Below are 20955 nucleotides of genomic sequence, written 5' to 3'. Positions count from 1 at the left end.
TGAAAATTAGGAGCAAATTGACGGTTGTTTGCTTCCCCGAGGGTTGCTAGGATTCCGAAAGAGAGGCTCCTTTGTCGATGCGAGCCAGGGAGACGACAGACCACAGAGAAAAGGACCACAGAAAATCCTCGGTGCGCCGGGCTCCGAATTATTGGCTGTCTTTAGCGATGGCCATTACGCCAACGGGTGGTGAGCAACAATTTGCATAACACTCATACACAAATACACATGCTCCAATTGGTCCCCCCACCCCTCCCCAGAAGAAGATTGAACGTGCGTGACGTGTGAGCCGCCCTAACCCCACACCGAAGCCTACTTCGGGCCGTCGCGGACCATTTGAAAGTATAATTGTAATCAGCGTGGCGCAAACCTGGGTGGTGTTGGTGGCTCTAGCTGGCCCGTTCGCCCGTTCGAGGCCGTCAAAGTCTGGACCTACACTCCCCGTGACCGCATTTGGGAGGACCGACGAGAGAACGAGAAAATTCACCCGAGGCCCGTTGGCTGTGGGAGTTCTGCGGCGTTGACCGGGGGCCAAGAATTCGCTATCGCGATCCGTGATCTGGGTGAACTGGTGGTGAAAAGTCCTACGCGTCCCGTGCCTGTGTTTCGTGGGTGTGCGTGCGGCAATGGACGATCGGCACGTCCGGGCACGATGACGTCCCGTAGCAGATCACCGATCACGGCCGCCGCCGGTGACAACAAACTTGACATGGCTGGGAACCGTGAGAACGATTCGGACGGTGCGATGCTGCTGTCACTCGGGTGCAAGCGGACACTTCACACTCCGGACGAGCGGATGCCGGGCAAGAAACACTTTCACCGCTATCCGCACCACTACCAGCACCGGCTCCGGGCGTCCGTCACCGTGTCCAAGTTCCTGTGGTCCCTGCTGTTCCTAGTGTTCTGTGATAGTGAGCTGGTGGCGCGCGTCCTGTTCCGATCCTCGCTCCAAGCGTCGGCCGCCATGATGATCGTCCCGGCGGGTGGCACTCCCTCCCGTTGGCCGGCACCCTCCTACCAAGGGGCCGCCGGGGACAGTAGCGATGAGGCCGTTCCCGCCACTTCCGGTGTCGCACGGGCCCGGGCCATCGTCAATCGGACCAAGCTGCTGGAGCTGGTCATGGAAGGACTCGGTCTGACGGCCATTCCCGACGTTCGCTTGGTGAGTTTTTGGGCGTTCGCCCTCTGCATGCTAATTAATCGTTTCCGGTGGGGCGCGGCATAATTGCCGGCACCGAGGCCACGGCATAATTGGCACCGAAAGTGGTGCATTCCCTGATTCCGGTCTTTGACTTTTGAAGGCGCACCGGAAAACGGCCGACTGTCTCAATGTCAACAATGGCCTTAAATCATTGGGAGGAAAACTCTGTAGAAAGTTTCCGCAAAAGGAGCGCAACTCTCGTCCATCGGGCCTGGAATGGACTGGTGTCCATATTTAATCCATAAAAGCCAAAGCAGATGTTGCTCGCTCTTTTCTCGCTCGCCTTTCCGACACATGTGTATCGCAATCGCGCCTTTCCCGTTCATATCCGGTTCCGGCACCGCTTCCGTGCAATCCTCGTGTATGTGTTTGTGGTGCTCAAACTTTCTGAATGCACAACCCGAAGGGCCCCCAGGGTCCCTCTCTCTCTCTCTGCCCGACGACGACGGATGCTTCATCTCCGTAGCGGCCCCGGCCCAAGAGTGAAGGTCGTGGCCGGGGAGTGCAAAAATCAATCCTCGGCACCCTGGTCTCGGTGCCTGCTCTTGAACTTGACCGCCGCAGGCTACAACGATGCAGCACAGGAAATGTACCCCAGATTCCCCTGGGGGCCCTGCCGGATCGTAATAAAACTTTAACAACGAGTCAGTTGGGAAAAGTTGGTCACCATAGTTCGTGCTTTACATTCCGGATCCCAACCCGGGGGACCCGAATCCTTCCGAAGAGTCAACCTACTTTACATGGTGAAGCTTTTTCCGAGGATTTTCACCCAACGGGGGGACCCTCTTGATTGGGATGGGAAGCGGCTAACGGACTGCGGGATGGGTTCCAAAATTCGATTACAGCGATTCCCGGAACTCTCGCCCCGCCGTGAGCAGAGTTTGATGGAATGCAAATGCGTGGCAAGCACGTGCTGGGCGTTGCAGTGTGTCCCTCGACCCAGGGCGCCCCAAACCGGGCGTTGATTTGTTTACATTATGCTTCACGCTTGTGTTATGCTCCGTCCCCCCCTCCCAACGGATCTTCCCACGAGGGCGGGACCCAGGGTGTTTTGATCTGCTCCGACGGAACGTGAAAATCGCCCTCCAATTGCGCTGCGATCGTAATGATTTTTCGTGCGCTCGAAGTATGTCCGAACCTCCCCCCGGTATCGATTGGGGTCCCCGGTGCTGGAGGCTGGCCCCTGCGGGGTTGGAAGAAGCCGGTAAGGTGTCGGTGGTGGTGGAGAAACACGGGCCTGTGTCTGTGCGACACTACGACGAAAATAGAACTCCGGTGCGATTAATTTTAAATGAGGCTCATCGCGCTCATGTACTCGCTAATCCCGTGGCCCGTGGAGGACCGGTGCGGCGAGCGCGCGGGAAATTTGGCCCTGGGCATGGGGGGGAGGGGGACGTCGGGACACATAAACCTGAGAAATCACCCGACAGATGCGGGCAGGGTAATTCATAAGATGATTTGTTTTGGTTTTCTTTCCCCACTTTTTCCCGTAGCCGAGCATTCAGCCGTCGGAATGCCGAAGCCGACCCGATTTTCCAATCCGGAATCCGGACAGAATTTGATTGAATTTGCGATAATTTTATCGATCACCCGGCCCGACTCGATTTAAATCACAATTTAAACATTTAAATGCCCAACGTCGCGCGTGGCCTCACTAATCACCATCTCCATCTCCGGGGCCGGCCGTCTCAATCTGTGACACGGTTAACGACCAATTCCTGCGGGTGTTGTCGAAGGGTTATTCGATTAAGAACCGGCCCTCAGGCCTGCGAGTCAGCCGTCGTCACCTTCTCCACTCCCTCCGGAGTGGCGATTTTTCGAGGCGTTTGCGACGACGACGACGAACACGACGGAGAAGTAACTACCGACGTACCGTTTGATTTAATTATAATTAGAATTGGCCACAGGCGGCGGCGGCGGCGGCGGTGGGCGATGCGGGGCTGTTGGCATATGCCGCGCACAGGAAGTGATGCACACACAGTTTGGAGCATAATTAAAATTGCATTTAAAGCATCCAGCCCCGGATTGCGTTATCGATGGATCTCGCTCCCCGATCCGGATTAGTTCGACTACTGCTGCTGATGATGTGTTTCAGCTGCGGCTCATGTAATCTGCCGCCTTATTCGCTAGTTTCCTGAGACTTCGCGTGCAGTACGCCGTTCCCACAAGTCGACCAGTGCTCCGTCGCTCGAGTCGGACACAATTCGAACCTCTTCAATTTACATAATTGAACCACTGCGGCGGCTGAACGATTCCTCCATTTCACACACAAGCCGGTTAGAGGCCTTGCCTTGCTCTACGGTCTACGGGGTTTGAAAAGTGTCACCGGGTCTCGGGCCGGGACCGGGCCAACCATCGTCAAATCGTCGCATTCGCGTCGACGGAGAGTGATTTATCGCGCATCCGCGCCACTAACGCCGGCCGGCGATTTTTAATTATCCACTCGGGCCGGGCCGGTCCGGGCCAATCAGGTACTGTCCTCCCGAGTCCTCCCTTTACGGGGGTTTCTTCGGCAATCGCAATCGCAGCGCCAGTAATTCGACAAATTGTCTGCACCTTTGATTGGCATCCGATCGAAGCATCGAACCGAAACTCACCGATCGAGAGTGCAACATGCACATTCGCAATGCACCGATTCGATTTTCCGGTACCTGCCCGGACCGGATCATAAATTGTTGCGGAGTCGCCAGTTGATTACTTTGCGCCGGCCGACCATAAAGATTAAATTGTAACGCGCGCGCACTACACGGCAGGACACAAGTATTTCACGCGCCGCCGCCGCCGATGAAGTGGCCACACTTCAAACACGTAACCCGTTGCCGATCCGGTCCGGTAAGTGGTGGATTTTTTGCCAGACCTGATAGAGGCTGATAGGCAAATTTTGTTTCGGTTGATAACGTGGCGAGTGGTCGAATTCGAAATCGAAAGCAGAAGTTGCTAAACAAGTTTCTTCATTTTAGGTGGAATCCGAATCGAACCGAATGGCGGCGAAAAGTGATCTTGAAGTCGTTGGAATCGTTGAGAAGCCCTCGCCCAACGGCAACGTTGCCTCATCGCAATGTGGGTCACGTGACGGGGGCTGGCTGGGAAGCTAGCTACCGGATCTAGTGCACCTGTTGCCCGGCCCGGCCCCGACTTCCTCGCACAACTCTCTCACGGCGCGCGCGCCTCGGAACAATGGAACCTCCCTCCCTGGGGTTGGGTGAAAAGCGAAACCGACGTCGGCCCAATCGTGACGGACGGACTCATTACGCACGCACGAACGGCTAATTGAACATGACGGAACATGAAGGCGTGCGTGGACGGGGCCGCCGGTCGGTGCAGCGCCCCGACCATAATTGGACTTCGGCGCATTTCAAGTCCCCTCCTTTCGCCGGGGGATTCCCGAGGCCATCTTCGAGTGTGCGCCACGCGGTCCATAAAAATCGGTCATTAATCGGGCGCGTCTCGCAGGAACAGGTTTGCGGTGCCCCGTGTTAGTTCGCGAGTTTTATTTGCTTTTATTTCACATCTCCTCGGGCCGCCGGGTCCGTGAGTGGTGATAAAAACACGGCACGGTGGAATGTGCCGGAATGGCTGTGGCAGCGAGGGTCCTGCGAGGGTGCCAATTTTCAAACCAGACCCCCCGGGCAGGGTGTCAATCGGTCCGTAGAGGACGCATCATAAATGCGACAGCATCGTTCGCCGAGCAGTTCGACGAGAGAAAACGGTCGTCTCAGGGGGTGTACCTGTGTGCGAGGAAGCTACATGCTTTTTGGCAAAACTAATAACCCGTGATTGATCATCCTTGACGATACCTGAGCGACCACCCGCCGGAGCCGGAGGGGTCAAACGCAAGATCATTAGAACCTGTGCCACGAGCGCCGAGCCGGGCTCTGAATGCTATCAGCCCACGGATCTGTACGGTCTCCCGGAACAATGGTGTTTTGCGCAGTTCTGAGAAGATCGCACTCCAAGGTCCCGGACTGGAGGCCGGAGAAAACGATCGGGTTGGACTTTCTTTCGCAACTTGTACTTCCAAAACCAATTTGCCGACTGAAGTTCATCCATTTTGTGAGATTTGCGAGACGAATTCCCCTTCTGATTGCTTTATTTTGCTATTTTAGAGACTTACGAGTCTGGAGGATGCCTTGAACGCTGGTCGAAGTTTGTGGCCTTCTAGAACCTTGAGGAAGACAGAACCTTGGACTGGACAGAAGCAAGAAGACTAGAAGACTGGCTCCTCGTTCGTTCTTCGAGTTCCTCAATTTGAGAGACCTTCTGAACAAGATCCAAACAAGAACTTATTGAAGCCCCGGTTGTTGGAGCAACTTCCACCAGATTCCACACCGGAGTTGTTGGGAGGGATCCAGGAACCAGTTGTTTGCGATAATTGACTCTCGAGCTTTTGGAACAATTGGAAAATCGAAACGACATTTATGGTTTTCATATTTCAGACCGACTGACCAACCTCGCACAGGGTGATCAAAACAAAAACGGATTAATATTTTTCGATGCTTGAACATTGAACATTGAAAGATCGATTTACCAAAGTTATGTATAAAATACAATTTTGGTTGCAGAAGAAGATTGGGACTATGAAAAATTTATTTCCACAGTCGGTAGGTCGTCAACTCAGTCGTCAAAAGCACATTTCATTGAAGCTCATTTCCTCCTCGGTGGCTAATAATCACCTCAAGACAACAAGACAACCTCAAGACCCAAATTCACGTTGCTATTGCCGAAATAGGATGAGATACAATCGAAAATGTACTTAAAAACAGGTCGACCGAATGGGTCGACTACCAAGCTAGCCGTGGCGGACATTTGCCCAAAATTGTTTTTCATTAAAAAAATGGAAGATTCAAATTTTCAAATAATGACTCAAGCATCGAAAAATATTACGCTGTTTTTGGTTTGTAACCAAATGAAAAACAGAACGCTTTTTTGACCACCCTGTAAAATCGAACCTCTCGATGGTGTCCAACCTATCCAAACCCGTTCCCGAACCCGTCGAATCCGATGCCGATTTGGCCAATTAATTGACGATAAATTGTTATGCTCTCCGTGCTCGCTGCCGTGTGCTGTGAGTGACACTTTTGCCTGTTATCGTCCCGGTGGCCGTTCTCTCTCTCTCACTCTGGCTCGCTGACACACATTGGAGACGTCCTTGTGGGGCGCCGTGCCGGTGAAAAATGGCCAGCAAATCGGCCAACCGAAAGGAAACCCCACCACCCACCGTATTGGCTTAATATAGCGGCATTCGTTGTGTCAAAACAAAATCAAAACCGGACGGCGGTGGAAAAGAGCGACGGACGTGTGGGGAAAACTGGTAACGGGCGGCCCATTCTTGGAACGTCTGGAATTTTGTTGCTCTCGGGGCCAAAGAAAAACGATCGCAAGCACGCGCGCGGCGACATTCGGCTCCTGGCGCCTGCGTCTACGCGAGAGTCGCGAGGAATTCGCGCATCAACAAGCGTATCACTCAAACCGGCGGAAAACCGGCCCGCCCGGACCGGGATCGTAAAGACTCTTGATAGATCGGCCACCATCCCCCGGCGGCGGGAGGGCCGGAGAATGAAAGATCCGGGTGCACCGACGACGACGACGACGACGAAACACACAAAGTAACGAGTTTGGCCACCGCGCTTCGTAGGGGTTTTTTATGGTTTTAATGTCCTGCATGCACCGGTATTGCGCCTCCAGATCCTCGGGCCGATCGTACACATCGAATCGGAATGTCTGAAGCCGGTTCCATCGAGTGTTCGTTTGTAAAACTTAACCCCTGATGATTTACAGCGTTTCAAGAACGTTCCCAAATGTCATCGACACGATAATGGCCAAAGGCAGCGGAATGCGCATTAAATATTCATATCCAAAAAAACATCCAGAGAATCGTCATAAAATCGCGCATAATCGATCAATCTTTTCAAAGTGCGGGGTGCGCTTCGAAAAAGGGACGACCACCCTTTGCTGGCGCCTTGTTTGGGCCATCCCACGCCATCCCGGTTATTTTTGGCAGATCCAGCGCTCCAAAAGTTTGTACATTTGTAAATACCCCGACCGGACACCGCGGAAACCGGACGCACCCGGAATAGGACAGATTTTAATCTTGCAAGATGGCCGGCCCGGGGTTTCTAGGTTGGCGAATCATTGCGGCATCTTCCATCTTCCGGACGGAAACGGAAACGCCTCCTCAGTACCAAGCAAACCAAGGCCCCTGGCCGTAAATTCCATTGCCAATTATTGGGTCGCGTTTTATATTTTTAGTTCGCTTTCGCTTCGTTTGAAGTTGGCTGGTTCTCCGGTGCCGCCGGCCGCCCAACATCCCGCCAAACGTCGCCCACTAGAACCCCGGAGTGGGCCGGATGTTTTCGCTCCGGCTCCGGACTCCGGCTTTCTCTGCCGTCTGCGGTCCACCGTGGCCGGACAATGAGGGCGATAAAAATTACAAAAACTGTAGCCAGCCAGCCAAGGGCCACCCGGGAAAGGTTTGTGGCCGAAAGGGACTCCGACTTTCGTCAAGTCGTCGCCGGGGAAGGTCGGCTACGGATCTCTGTGTCCTCGAGCACGGTGGGCTCAAGCTCATCATCGCCCCAGGCATGCTGTGCACTTTCGGTTCGTTCGGTTCGGTACTTCAAACGGTCACCCCGAGCGATCGCCATGGCGATCGCCATCGCCATCGTGTAAGATCTGGTGAGCGTCTTGCCGATCGGTCCTTGGGCTTTCTTGCCACACTCTGTCGTCTACGGTGGTGGTCATCCGAGCTGTGTACATTACACGTGTCGTTGCGTAGCAAAATTAGCCTATCTGACTAATGTCTTCAAACACCGATCGGTGGTCTATCGCTTCACGGATGGCCCAAAGAAGTCTTCACTCCGCTCCGATTGACAGCTTAATGTTGCGCCAATCAATGTCGTAAACATCGTCGTCGATGCGTTGATTTCACAACAAAACACGCACCGTGAGCGTGCGCTGCTGAGCTGCTTTTGTCACGAGACCCCGGCACGACACCCGTATCTAATCCTCCTGCTATGATCCTGTCGTTGCCGTTGTCGAGCGGATTACAGATGTTTCTATCAACGCGCCGTGTTTCATAATGTTTCAATTTGCCGTTTGCATACACATATAACGGCATTCGGGGTGCTATAAAGCCACCGCGAATTGAATCAGCGATTAGCACGCCCAGGTTCGGCCTCTCGGGGCCGAAGGAGGAGTCCGTCGGTAGGTAAATGGCAGAGGTCGGTGATAATTTTTGCGGCATTTCGCACCATCGCCGGTGGAGAAGCTGCGTGCGCGCGTGCGAAGGAAGAAGAAAATCCGGGTAATTACCGGTTGGCCCAATGTTCATTAGTCATTAAATGTTCCGATCGGGAGGTCAATTCAAAACCGCGCTCGACCTCCACTCGAGCCACCACGAGCATCAATCTTCGGCGGCTTGGCCGTTTTAGCTTTGGGCCTGCTGGTTTATTTGCCACCTTGCGAGTCCTTAGCGGGGCCCTAAATCCACAACCCACGGCTCGGAGTAAACATTGTGGCGTGTGGCCCATGATTTTTATCGCTCTAGAAACGTCGACTAGAAAATCTCGCCTTCCACAAATCTCAATCCGAGGGGCTCTCTGTTTGCGTTAGCCGCGCTCGGTCGGCCGTGTCCGGTTCGGTGTATTTTGAAAAAAAAAGATTGACAAACCATTAGAGTGTATCCTGGGGTCCTGTTTGTCGGTCGCAGACTCCGGGGACGATGGCGCTATCGCTATGTGCGCCGTCGCCACGCTAATGGATCCTGGCTTGGCGAGGAATGCGACCGAGCAGGTAGAGAACTGGCGCATCCTTTCAGCGCGTCCTTTGCGTCCTCACGTCCATCGCAAGAACTCATCGAGCCGGCGATGATTGCAGTTAAATGTTTTAATCCGTTTTTTTTCCTAGTTTCTGTTCCCGCGATAAGCGGTGACGGCAGAGCAACGGAATTGGAGGATGAAGTAACGGGAGGACCACTTGTCTGGGAACGTGGGTTTTTTTTTCTCCGTTGTCCACCGTAGGCACACTTGAGAGCACTCGAACCGTTCTTACCCGGAACTGCTTACCACGCTGAGTTTGCTTAATATCCGGTTCGACGCGGGGCAAACGATGACCGGGGCCCCGGAGTGTCCGGATGGAACCGAATCGACCGCTCGAAACCGCACTCATCCGCGCTGATGATGACGGAATAGAGTAAACCAATGGCACCGAAAAACAACAGACAGACCTCGGGCCACGCGCAGATCACACGATCCCGCGGCCGCGATACTTGAGAATCGATCGCGTGACAAATTCATTTTTCGGGCCCCCAACAGGGATCCGTTATGGATTCCTCCCTCTTGACGATCGATCATTCGGTTCGTGTGATCGCGAATTACGCCAAACTTGTCAACGTTTCCAATCAACGCCATCATGACATCACACATGCCACTTGGGGCGGGGGGGTTGCTCGTTGGCGGAGGAATGCCGTGCCGTGGCCAAATATTGTTGTTGTTTGGACTCGCTCGGCAACGGCCCCGGGGTCATAAAGACAAAAATTTGTAGCATCTGCTTTCGCGTCTCTCGCGGGCGCTTCTGGAAGGTATTTAGCGGCAGAGCGTCATCGGCGAAACTATGATAGGAATGTGGCCGACGAAATTGCTGACCGGCTTCCCACGGAGTCCCACTTCCTGGCAGCAGCTGATCCGCCTCGCCATGATCCCTGACAGCTGTCAGGCCGGCCAAATAAACGTCCGCACTTTGTAGCTATTTCGGAGCCGACGCACCGAGAGGAACAACAGAACGGTCAATCACGAACGCCAGGAGGGCAGGGCCTCTTGGGACAGTGTTGCGGAGGGTCCAGCTATTTTCGGAGCGATTCGTCCTCGGCCACCGGAATCGGCGAACCCGTCGGGACCTATTTATAATCCCCCCCACCGTTCCCTTTTCATTTGTCGGCGGCAGCGAAAGGAGCGAAGTATCATTGGCGTGGTTCAAATTTAACCACACATCCCCCCACCAACGCCGGTTCCAGTATTTATTGGCCGCCGTCACCGAGAGCGCCACTGGCCGCCCCAGCCCAGCCTATGTTTGTTTATGTTTTCCGTTCTTAATGTTTTGCGCTGGCGGCCCGACGACGGCCGTCACGTGGGGCAGCGTGGGATCTCCCACGCACGGAAGCTATTTCGATGATCCACATCTGGACCTGGACCTGCCCTGACGGGGGAGTTCATCAATTTTGGGGGTAATCTACCCCGTTGGCGATTTATGGAGTGATCCAATTGACAGACCATTAAATCATCCGTATTGCGAGGATGGAATGCGTGCGATAAGTAGGTGGTAAATTCCGGCCACGAGCGGCCACCAGGTGTTTACACTGCGGTCCGCGTGAATCCCAGGGTTTCTGGGATTCCGATCAGTAGCGCCACGGTGCGTTATCCTTTCGGGCGTAGGTGGACAGGTCGTTTGCGGTTTTTGGGATCACGCGCACCGAATTCCGACTCCTGGAAGCGATGCTTCCTGGAAGCGGTGTTCTGGATTGGAATCTGACACTGACTCATCGGAACACCGGGAAGGGAATTGTGCACACAAGTCTCTCGTCTTCTGTCACTCACCGATGCCGCGATGGCCATCATCGTACATTATCATCAGACAATTATCTCCGATCAACATCAAAGCCCCGGGGCGTCCGAAAAATACCCTCGCCCATGACTTCGTCGCTTTTTGCAATCTTTCCGACTCACGTTTCCCACCCAAAAGCAAGCGGCGTCCGGATCGGCAACAGCAACCGTTGCTATGGTGATGTAAACGTCAGCGTATTACGCGCATGTCTCATTCGGGCGGGTTGCCCGGAATACTCTCCCCGATAAGATCACCGGCCGGCCCGGTGGCCTACCCTGGGCCTGCCCCCGGGGTACATCTGTTTTCGATTCATGCCGCGCCGAAACAGAACCCGACCGAAGCGAACGCTCTCGAGAAGTCTCGAGAATCGCAGTAAGCTCAACGCCAGGCCCAGGCCGGTCCGGGTGAAAGTCAGCCCAGCAATTGGTGACTCTCGGAACGGACCTCTCGCGTCGCTGGCCGGGTATCGGTAATTTGTGTTTGTGCTCGACCCAAGCCCAAGGCCCAGGCAGCAGCAGTACCAGGCAGCAGAGCACCAGAAAACAGAACCTCCGCTCCGTGGTAATTATTCGAGCCGAAAGTAAACATCCTCCTTGTTCGAGGGCTTCTCCATCACATAATTCACGGTCGGTCTCGTTCTGGCGGCGGCCGGAAAAGATGCTGCACCAAACTGCAACTTCGAACCCAACATAAGCATGGAGAGGAGGACTCATTAGAAGATTACATGCGTCCCGGAGGCAGATCCAGGGGCAGAGATTAAGGCGTACTTACCGACGGATTACCGACGCGCAGGTCCCGCAGCGACTTATGGGTCCGTAGAAGGTTTCAGCCTTGAAGTCCTGGGACCCGCCGGGACCGGAATAATAGGAGACCGTCCGAAAAGGGACCCCGAACACCCGATTTGTCGTGCCCTTCACGTGCCGATCCTTGTGTGCACCATTGTTTTTATTGTGCCTATTTTTTGAGCGGACGACAGCAGCTCCTCGAAGGACGCTTGGCGAATGGAGAACCGATCCCGACCGACCGACCGAGTGGTACCTTCGTTCTCTCCGGAAGTGACTCACGTCGGATTCGAGCTACGGTCGCGATAACGTGTCGGGGAACTCCAACTCCAAATTGTAAAAATCGGTGTCAAAGAAATGTCTCACCATCGGGCGCGGTGACTCGTTACATGTTCCGGCCCCCCGACTGTCAGTGCCAGGTGCCAGGCGGTGCCATCCATCATCGGACGGCGCGGATCGCGACGGAAGCCACGGCTTCAGAAAGGGGTGTTTACTTATCTGAAAACAATCTGCGTCGTGCGAATGTGTGCCAATTAATACGCGATTGCCACCGGAGAGTTGCGGCCCCCGAAAACTCGGTTCGGACGATGACGTTACGGCGTCGAGAAGCCTCCGGTGGTTTGGGAATTCCCTCATTCACGTCGGAGGCCCACGATTACGCCATCGCTTGGCACGGAACAAACACAAAAAACGGCCCGAGTGGAACCCGAATCCCCGAATTTGTGACCAAAATTGAGCGTAGTAATCGCATTTCGATCGCGCGCAAGTCATCGTTACGACGCGCGCGGCACTCTCTAGGTCCGGTTTCTAGGATTTCGGTGGGCGGGCAGGGAAATACCAAACACTCCCCGTAAAGCCTAGGCCCCAAAAGTCACCCGAAAAACCACACCGCGGTGTGAAGCAACTCGGATCGGATCGGTTCGTCACGGCGCCCGTTTGGCGATCGATGCGCACAGCGTTTCGGACCGGGTTGGCGGATGCAATCCGCGTGATTCAGCTGTATTTGGTTTGGGTCGCGCCCGCCCTTCCCCCCAGATCCGGATCCGGCCCCCACCCCCAGAAAAGGCGTACATTCGAGCAGTTCGCTGTCACGTTTTCCGCCCAGGAACCCAAGGTGCCCCCGCCGATCGTGGATAGAGTCATCATCTGGCCCAACCTAATTAGCAGTCGATCCTTGATGATGATCGCTACCGATCGCTTTTCCATCAAATTGTGCCCCAGGCTTACGTGCTCGGTTTTCTGAAGTAGCCCCGAACTGCAACCAACTGCAAGCCACGATTACGCGTGTGCCGTGCACTCCCGGGCAATCTTTACTGTCGATCGGCCAGGGCATGAAGACTGCACGACCTCTCCTGGTCAAAAACAAATGGCTGTAAAAGTGTGGTTCTGTTCACACGATAAAGATTTATTGCATGCGCGGTCTGAGAAATCCTCGTTTAGGCCGGCAGTCGACGATAACGATCCGTCGAGATCGTGCGTTTGGTCCGTTTCGTGGATGTGCCGCGATACCAGTTTCAACCGGAAAGGGGGAACCATAAAAAGCTCAATCTTTCCGAGTTATTCGGAGATTATCGCTGGCCAAAACTGTACGGGGCCACACTTTATGACGTTTGAATGCGCCGAAAAGTCAGCCAATTACCAGTGTTTCGGCCGTTATAATACATGGGCCAAAAAGTACCGGGCCTAAGTAGGAAAAAAGTGTGTTTTTTGGTTCAAAATTGCCACATAATCATTCCAATCTTTATCTGTTGCCTCAAAATAGCCCTCAGTTTCAGCGATAACCTCTTCATTCGAGTGAAATTTCTTACCGGAAATTGCTATGTAATTTTCACTATTGATGGTATTTCCATTCTCAAGATAGAGGCGATTGTGATGCTTTCGGGCGCTTTGGACCAAGTTCATCAGTTGCACTCCACTCCTCAGATGACGATCCTTTTTGATCCCGGGCTGAAGTGATGGAAATCCATGTTTCATCCATTGTCAATCCTCAGGATCATCAGGAACATGTTCTTGGTTTTGTTCAACAGTGAGCAAACGTTTTGTGGATTTCTTTTTATGTTTTCTGGTGTTACCGTCCCATATTGGACGTCCACAATCCATTCAGAATCATCGGATACGTTACGATCACGTTTGAAGTCAGCCAACGATTCATTGTTGTTTCTGATAAAGCCGAGTCCTTATCCGTTCCGTTGCTTGAACGGTATTTTTTCCCTATAAAAAAGGAGTGTAAATTATAAACAAAATATCATTGCGCTATTTGTGCGTTAGTCCCGGGACTTTTCAGCCCATGTGTTACGGTGCGAACCGAGAAAAGGCAGCAGCAGCAATGTGTACAACTTTTGACCACCAACCATCAATCGTAAAATGGATATCGACGAAGATTCGATAAAGGTGTTCGAGAGAGAGAGAGTCGAAAGTCCGAAGTCTCCGCGGGCGCCATTTCTTCCAAGTTGTTCGTCGCGTAATTGCGCCACACTCGCCTCGCCTCCCGTCTCATCGTCGCGTTGCAGTCAACGCTAATTGCTGTTTATCCCGCCCGGCTTGCCGACTGTATCTTGGGACAGTGGACCTCCTTGATCCTCTGCCTCTGGTCTGCCTTCGCTTCGCTTATTTATTCATTAGATCTTCATAGAGAGCGACACAATCTCGTCGTCCGATCGCGACCGCACACCGGTAGCCGTTTCCAGGGGCTAATTTATGCTGTGCATCGGTTGCGTCGTGTCCTCCCCGCTGATCGTATTTTCATCATACCGCCAGTGCGCAAACATTGACCGTATCCGCCGCCGCCGCTGCCGAGAGGATGAGCTTTCTTTCCTCGCCGTGTAATCATCGCCGAGGTACTGTGGCGGTGAAGTAAGCCGATTAGGGAGTGCGCTCCGATGATCGATACTGCGTGTGGTCGCCACGCACTTCTGTGGGGAACCACGGGGACAGTGGGACGAACAAATAGCAGAGTTGCGCTGATGGTGTCATTCCGCGAAACACGCGAACGGAGTGGTGGTGAGTTGGTCCCAAAAGGTGTACACAGGGTCACAGGGATTTCCACCGGTGCGTGAAGCGCCTTATTTGCGTACTAAACAAACCCGGTCACCCGGTCCCCGGTCACTGTTGGTGCGCCAGTTCACCGTCCAATCAGGAGGAGCCACACACTGTAACCGTTGCCGGTGATTTATGTATCGATTTCAGTATTTTGGTTTCGCTCCCAGGTTCCCTAGAAACCCGGACCGGCGGCAGCAGCGCGGCAGGTTCGATGGAACCACTTGGGCTAAATCTTCCGAACCGTTCGCATAACATTAGCATCACATTTGAGTGCGCGAAGGAAGGCGACCGGCTAAGGCTATGGCCTCGGTCGCCGCCTATAAAACAGTGAAATCGCCCCCATAGACTCAACACATACATACAGACCGTGTGGCTGGGGCCATTCGGACTTGTAATACGAGCCCCCGGGCCCCGTTTGTTTGGTGTGGATGCACACCCTCTACTCATAATTGTCACGAACGGGCCAGAAAGTGATGATTCAAGAACTTGATTCCCCCGGCCCAGGGCTTCTATCTCAAAGTGGCCACCACATGCTCCGACATGACCGACCCTAACTGCTGCGATCCGAATGCAAGGTCAAACCTCAAGAGGATGATGGAGGCTGGAAAAACATCCCGCGCCCGCGGTGTGATGGCTTACCGGCTGAAGTCACCTAAATCATCACGCTTATTGCGGTCGGGGTAACGTGCTTTTAAGGGTCCACACCGTCGCCGGAATGGTTCGCATTAAAAGGCGGCCTCCTAAGTAAACGCACACAGACCGGTCGGGACGGCGAAAGAAGGGCCCCATTAACGGCGGCATTAAAAAAAAAAGGCCCTGTTCCGGAACCCCAACGATCAGCGTAGCGTTTAATTTTCACGGACGGGGATTACGGCTCACGATCACGTAACCGAAACCACGGGGCCGAACCGGGAAGGCGGACGTGCTAAGCAAACAATCTGCCAGATTACCACAATTCGGTCGGTTGACGGGTAATCCGGAAAAGCTGCACTCCTTCCGGCTTCTTCCGGTTATCCTGCGCGAGGCACGTGTTCAACCAGCCCGGGTGGGCGACTTTTTTTGTGGCCAGATTTCCCCTCGGTGTCAATGACCGTTTACATAATGCGTGCGGCACGCGAGACACGAGTCAATACTGTTCGGAAGTGTTCGAATCCACCCGATGCAGATGCACTTTGGTCCTACCAAACAGATGGCTTCAACCGGAGGGCATTATCGGCCATGGCAGTGCATTATGGCCGGGCCGGGTCCGGGACCCTTTCGAATCGAATCTCACCAGCACGCACGACAGCACGCACGGCATCTATCAACCGAGGCCGAGCTGATGGGCGGAGAGCCCATCATCAAAGCAAACACTGCAAGGCGGCGCGTATCGAAGAAGGCCACTCGCCGCGGCTTTGTTTGTCTTCGAAGGTGACGGAACACAGGCACCACCTCGCGTTGACCGTTATCTAACCGACGCTTTGCAGGCTCCAGGCGTGTGTCTCGAAAGTGTCTAGCCGGACGAACCTGGCCTCCAGGTAATGAGCCTTTCCTCGCGCGAGCCTTTTTGGGCTCGCGCGAAAAGGGTCCCTTTTGTTGGTGGCTCGTGAATGCAACCGAGGTCACTGAACGCCCTCGGATGCATCAAAGCCAGCAGCCGCTACCGCGACCTCCTTCCTCCGTCGGCGCGGTATCCTTATCGTCTTATTACCTCACTCGCCGGCAAAGCTTCGGCAGGACCCGTCATCGCCATCAGCAACTTAATAAAACAGCGCGCCACATAAAAGGCCCCCCCTCCGCGGGACAAAAGGGCGTCCTCACAACCCCTTGCTACGTAGGAACGTTCGACGTTTAAACTCTTTCAGGCAGCGAGCACCTTGAGGTGTCAACGACGTGTCAAGTGTGCTGTCAAAATATTTGCATTCGCGTCTCGTGGTGCGGGTTTCATCGAGCCATCCTGAGCATAATTTGTGGCCCTTTGCTGATGAAGAAGCAAACTGTTTGCCCGCACCTAGGCCAATTCGAGGTCACCGTTCGATCGTGGACCACCCTTGTCGAAGATCGGGTCTACCGAGCGCACATATGTTTCGATTTTAGCCCTGTAACTTACGGCCAATTGAAGTGTCATCAAGCGTGCTACAATTGCCGATCTGGCCAGCCGCTTCTTCCTCGGCGCTCGGTATGCTAATTGGAATGGCACATCCTGCGAGTCGGCGTGTGCCGTCCCCCCCGGGAGGGGAGTATGGAATTTTAAGCATCTCAGTCAAGAGGGTCACTGACAGCATATTAACCTGTGACAGTGCTCATCGACAGCATCGTAGTAGCCTTCGACCGAGCGAACGAGGATATGCTATTGATAAATGCGTTGGAATATTTTAAACGGTGGACATTAAGAATAAACAATCAAACAGGTTAAAAGTTTCCGAAAGGCGAGCTACTGGGACCAGTTCTGAACCGGACCGGAGAATCTGCAGTTGCCACGGGCCAAGGAAGGACGTCGCTGTTGAATGGTCAATAAATTTAGCACCTGCTCTGGCCGGCTCTAGCTGACCGTGGCACGTCCGCAAACCGGTGTCATCAAAAAAGAAACCCCCGAGAATGGCAGGACACATGCCGGGCCGGGATTTTGGCACGTTATCCGATTCGGAATCCCAGAAAACCGGTCGTCGTCGTCCCCGACAGCGGGGGAGCACGCATTCTGCGAAGTTCCCACCGACACCGTCGGGTACTTCTTCTTTCCCTTGCGGACACGAAGGCTCCAGATTGTTTCATTATGCATGATAACGTCCGCCGTGACTTTGTGCACCGGCGCGAAATTGGTTTTGGCCAAATTTGAATGAAGTTTGGGAAGTTTGGTTTTTGCGTCATTCGCGATTTGTTTTATCGTTCCAGTTCCAGTGTTCTAATGGTCTCCCTATCTCTCTCGTTCCAGATGAATGTCAGTCAGCAGGAGTACGAAACCAAATACGCGGAATACCTGGACCGAGTCAATCGCCGCCAGGAGCTTGCGGCCGCAGCCGGCGACGGGGACGATTACGAGCGGAGACAACTTTTCAGCTTTCCCGGCTCAGGTGCGTATCGGCTCCGGTGTGAATTCCCGCCCTAGCAGAGAGAAATGGAAATTGCCTGACAGCTTTATGGGGGAGATATGCAAACAAAAAATACAAACTCCGTCGTCGGCCCGATCCGATCTTAAAATATGACGGTCCCGGCCATCGTGGGGAAATTTCGGAGCCGGTGCCGTCTCCATTAGCCCCACCGTTCGGGTTCGGGTCAAGGTCAAACGGTCCCCGGGGCTGGCCAATCTAACCGTTACTGATAAATACATAAAGTGGGAACATAAACACTGGCCCCTGCTGGCTACTTGTTTGCACCCTCACCCGTCGGGGTCGATTGATTTTCCGAATCCAGTTTGGGATCGATTTATATGCTTATGCAACTTTAAATGGAACTCGGGCCGGGTAGCCGGCTACCGAAGAAGAAGTCTTAACGGTAATCACCGGCCGATTAATCACGGCAAATGGAACAAAGCACTCGAATTAAGACGACGACACCAAAGTGAACGGCTCATTTGAATAATCCACGCGCCGTCGGGGACGCAATCAGCCTCATCAGAGGGTCTTACGAGGTCACGGGACATGATGGTAAGAAAAAGTAAACTAAAGGTGTCGCTCTCCGTTCTTTCCCGCAGATCATACGCTCAACCACAGGAAACTGCGCCGCAAGCGTTCGCTGAACAACGACTACGATCTGGTGTATATCCGGTTCGACATATCGACCCGAAACGTGTCCACCACCGGCGAGGAGATGAGTGGCTTCCAGTCGTCGCCTTCGATCCACCCGGAGGACGAACCGGAGGCAGAAGAGGTCACACCGGCGGCCAGCAAATCGCCCGCGGAGGCGGCTACGAATGGTCACCGCCACCGGCCACAGTCTCTCTCGGAGCTGCCGCCAATCTCGCCCGAGAACATCGAGGAATCGTCGTTAAACATCATGCTCATCCGAAGACAAAACAGCGCACGCAGCGTTAACTCCCACAGTAAACAACAACAACAGCAGCAGCAACAGCATCAGCATCACTTCCACCACCATCCGCAGCATCAGCGATCGCGTGGCAGCCAGCAGACCCCCGCGCAGCACCACCAGCAGCAGCTCCGGCGGAAGGGTCGGATCAAACCTAAACAACCGCCAGGCGGCGGCGGCGGCGGCGGCGGCACAGCGGGACACGGTAGCGGGCCAACGGTCACGGTACACGTGTACCAGCTGGTGGACCCGTACGAGCGCCACTTCCTCACCTCGAAGACGATCGCCGTGGACGAGATCGCCCCGAACGGGAGCCGCTGGTATCAGCTGCCTCTCGAGGAGGCGGTCCGCACGTGGTTGGATGGGTCGCGCAAAAACCTGGGCCTGGAGCTGTACTGCGAAGGTTGCCACGCGAGCAACCTGTACATCGTGCACGACTCTTCGCCGTTCTTCCGTAGCCACGAGGAAACGCCGGTCCTGAACGTGGTCGGCCGGCTGGTACAGCGCGAGAAGCGCTCCAAAGTGCAGCGCTACCGTCCGATGCTGCACGACTACCAGTCGCCACCGAAGACGACGGCCTGCAAGGCGGGCAACAAGCGCTGCTGCCGCCACCCGCTGCTGGTGGACTTCCGGGACATCGAGGGCTTCGAGTTCATCATCCAGCCGAAGATCTTCGACGCCGGGTTCTGCCGGGGGCGCTGCCCGACCAAGCACAATCCGGCCACACAGCACGCGATGCTGCAGAGTCTGCTGCACGAGCACGTCAAATACGACGTGCCGAAGCCGTGCTGCGCGCCGAGCAGCCTCGATCACATCGATATCCTGCATCCCGACACGAAGAACCCGCAGCGGCTCATGGTGTCCACGTGGCCCAGCATGCGCGTGCTCGAGTGTGCCTGCTCGTGATGGGCCGCGCGGGTCCTGCCAATGTCCTGCTGCTGCCGGAAGCATTTATCTCAATGTAAACAAAAGTATTATTCAGCTGTTAGACCCCCCCGCGGTTGGGATCCCCGTTGGGCGGATTCGGGAGCGCTCCGGAGCGTTTGTATTGGTTGGTCGCGTTTTCTTAGTAGGAACCTATTTTAGAAAGAGAAACGTAAGCGCACCAGAGAGCGATAGAGAGGGAGAGAAAATGATCGCGCAAACGGGGCCTGAAGTATTTTGTGTGTGCGTGCGGCCACCGGAGAGTGTATTTTATTTTATTTATTTATTTATTCACCGCGTTTGCGAATGCACCACGCGGCGGCGGTGCATCGGCATTCGCGGGCCACTTCTCAGCGTGTTTGGTACTAATCTATGTTTAGTGTGTACATACCACCCATTATTGCATGTGACATTCTACAATTTTTGTTGGGCCCCAAAGCCACTTTAGAGCCCCGGCCGACTACCTATTTGTTTTGCAACCTGATCTTGCCGGGCCGGAGCCATTTGGGAGATAACGTTTTACTTAACGATCGGTGCGCGACTGCGTTAGAGGCGATACAGAGTCAGAAGGAGGCAAGCAACCAAAGCAGTATATAGATCCCAACACCCCGGAACGGGCCGGAAAGGGGCTTTCTGTGGGGTACCACTTTTCCTAGTTTTTAACGCCGTGTACGAATTACTGTGTAACGATAACGAAGCAATATCCGCTGGCACTAGCGCCGACATCTCCGAACATGCCGCCAATTGTAAATACAGTGCAAACCACCCATCTTTTATTTATTAATGTTTTCTCTTTCTTTCGGTCTCCGATGCCTCCCGAGAGTTAGGAGAGGGTCTTCTCTGTCCCGAGCAAATCGAAACCATTTCCGCAACACTCGCAATCTGATTAGAGAGGTAGAACGGTGTGTAGAACACGAGAGAACGGACGAAGGACGACACTAGCAACGAATCATAAAAGGAAAGCCACGGTTTTCCCCGAACTTTCCGACACGAAAACACAATGAAAGCGGAGAAGGAGATCGAAATATAGCCAGAGGTAGCAGAATTTAAAGTTTGTGGCCCATGCTTGTTTGTGTAATCGGGCGCATCGGTGACTATCGAAGCGCTCACGAAATTAGAACACTAAACTAGACAATCTGTATGGCACACGTTACCATGTGGTTCGTTTCCTTATTTATTATCCGAAATGCGGCACAGAAAACGCTAACGGAACCACGTTTTTGGTCGATTTAAAAATTAACGGGCACGCAGCCTTTGCTAGCTGATGGCTGCGTCGGGTAATCGTTCATGCACCTACACGTACGCAGCCCACGATTGCCGACTGACAGCTACAGTGAGTCACGGATTTGGCACGCTGTTTACACACGCGATGACAACATTGGCCACGAACGAACGGTTTTCCTAATTTGC

The 20955-nt window shown here is 54.0% G+C and overlaps 2 protein-coding genes across 2 annotated transcripts in view; both read left to right on the top strand.

The window, feature by feature from the left end:
* The first annotated feature begins 652 nt into the window (after window positions 1-652).
* LOC131206661 (bone morphogenetic protein 5-like) lies at window positions 653-19527 on the top strand. Its single transcript, XM_058199320.1, has 4 exons — window positions 653-983; window positions 1023-1162; window positions 17531-17669; window positions 18290-19527. Exons 1-4 carry the CDS (start codon window positions 653-655, stop codon window positions 19525-19527), a joined length of 1848 nt encoding a protein of 615 aa, XP_058055303.1.
* A 1397-nt stretch (window positions 19528-20924) lies between these two features.
* Window positions 20925-20955, top strand: part of LOC131216247 (actin-related protein 10) — a 1396-nt gene continuing 1365 nt past the window's right edge. Inside the window, exon 1 of the mRNA XM_058210687.1 lies at window positions 20925-20955. This exon is cut by the window's right edge and continues 104 nt beyond it. The gene's annotated coding sequence lies outside the window, so the exon portion shown is untranslated.

Source organism: Anopheles bellator, chromosome 1, assembly GCF_943735745.2.
Source record: "Anopheles bellator chromosome 1, idAnoBellAS_SP24_06.2, whole genome shotgun sequence".
Taxonomy (NCBI): domain Eukaryota; kingdom Metazoa; phylum Arthropoda; class Insecta; order Diptera; family Culicidae; genus Anopheles; species Anopheles bellator.
The sequence above is the reverse complement of the archived record's forward strand: the minus strand, read 5'-3'. Positions and strand labels throughout refer to the sequence as shown.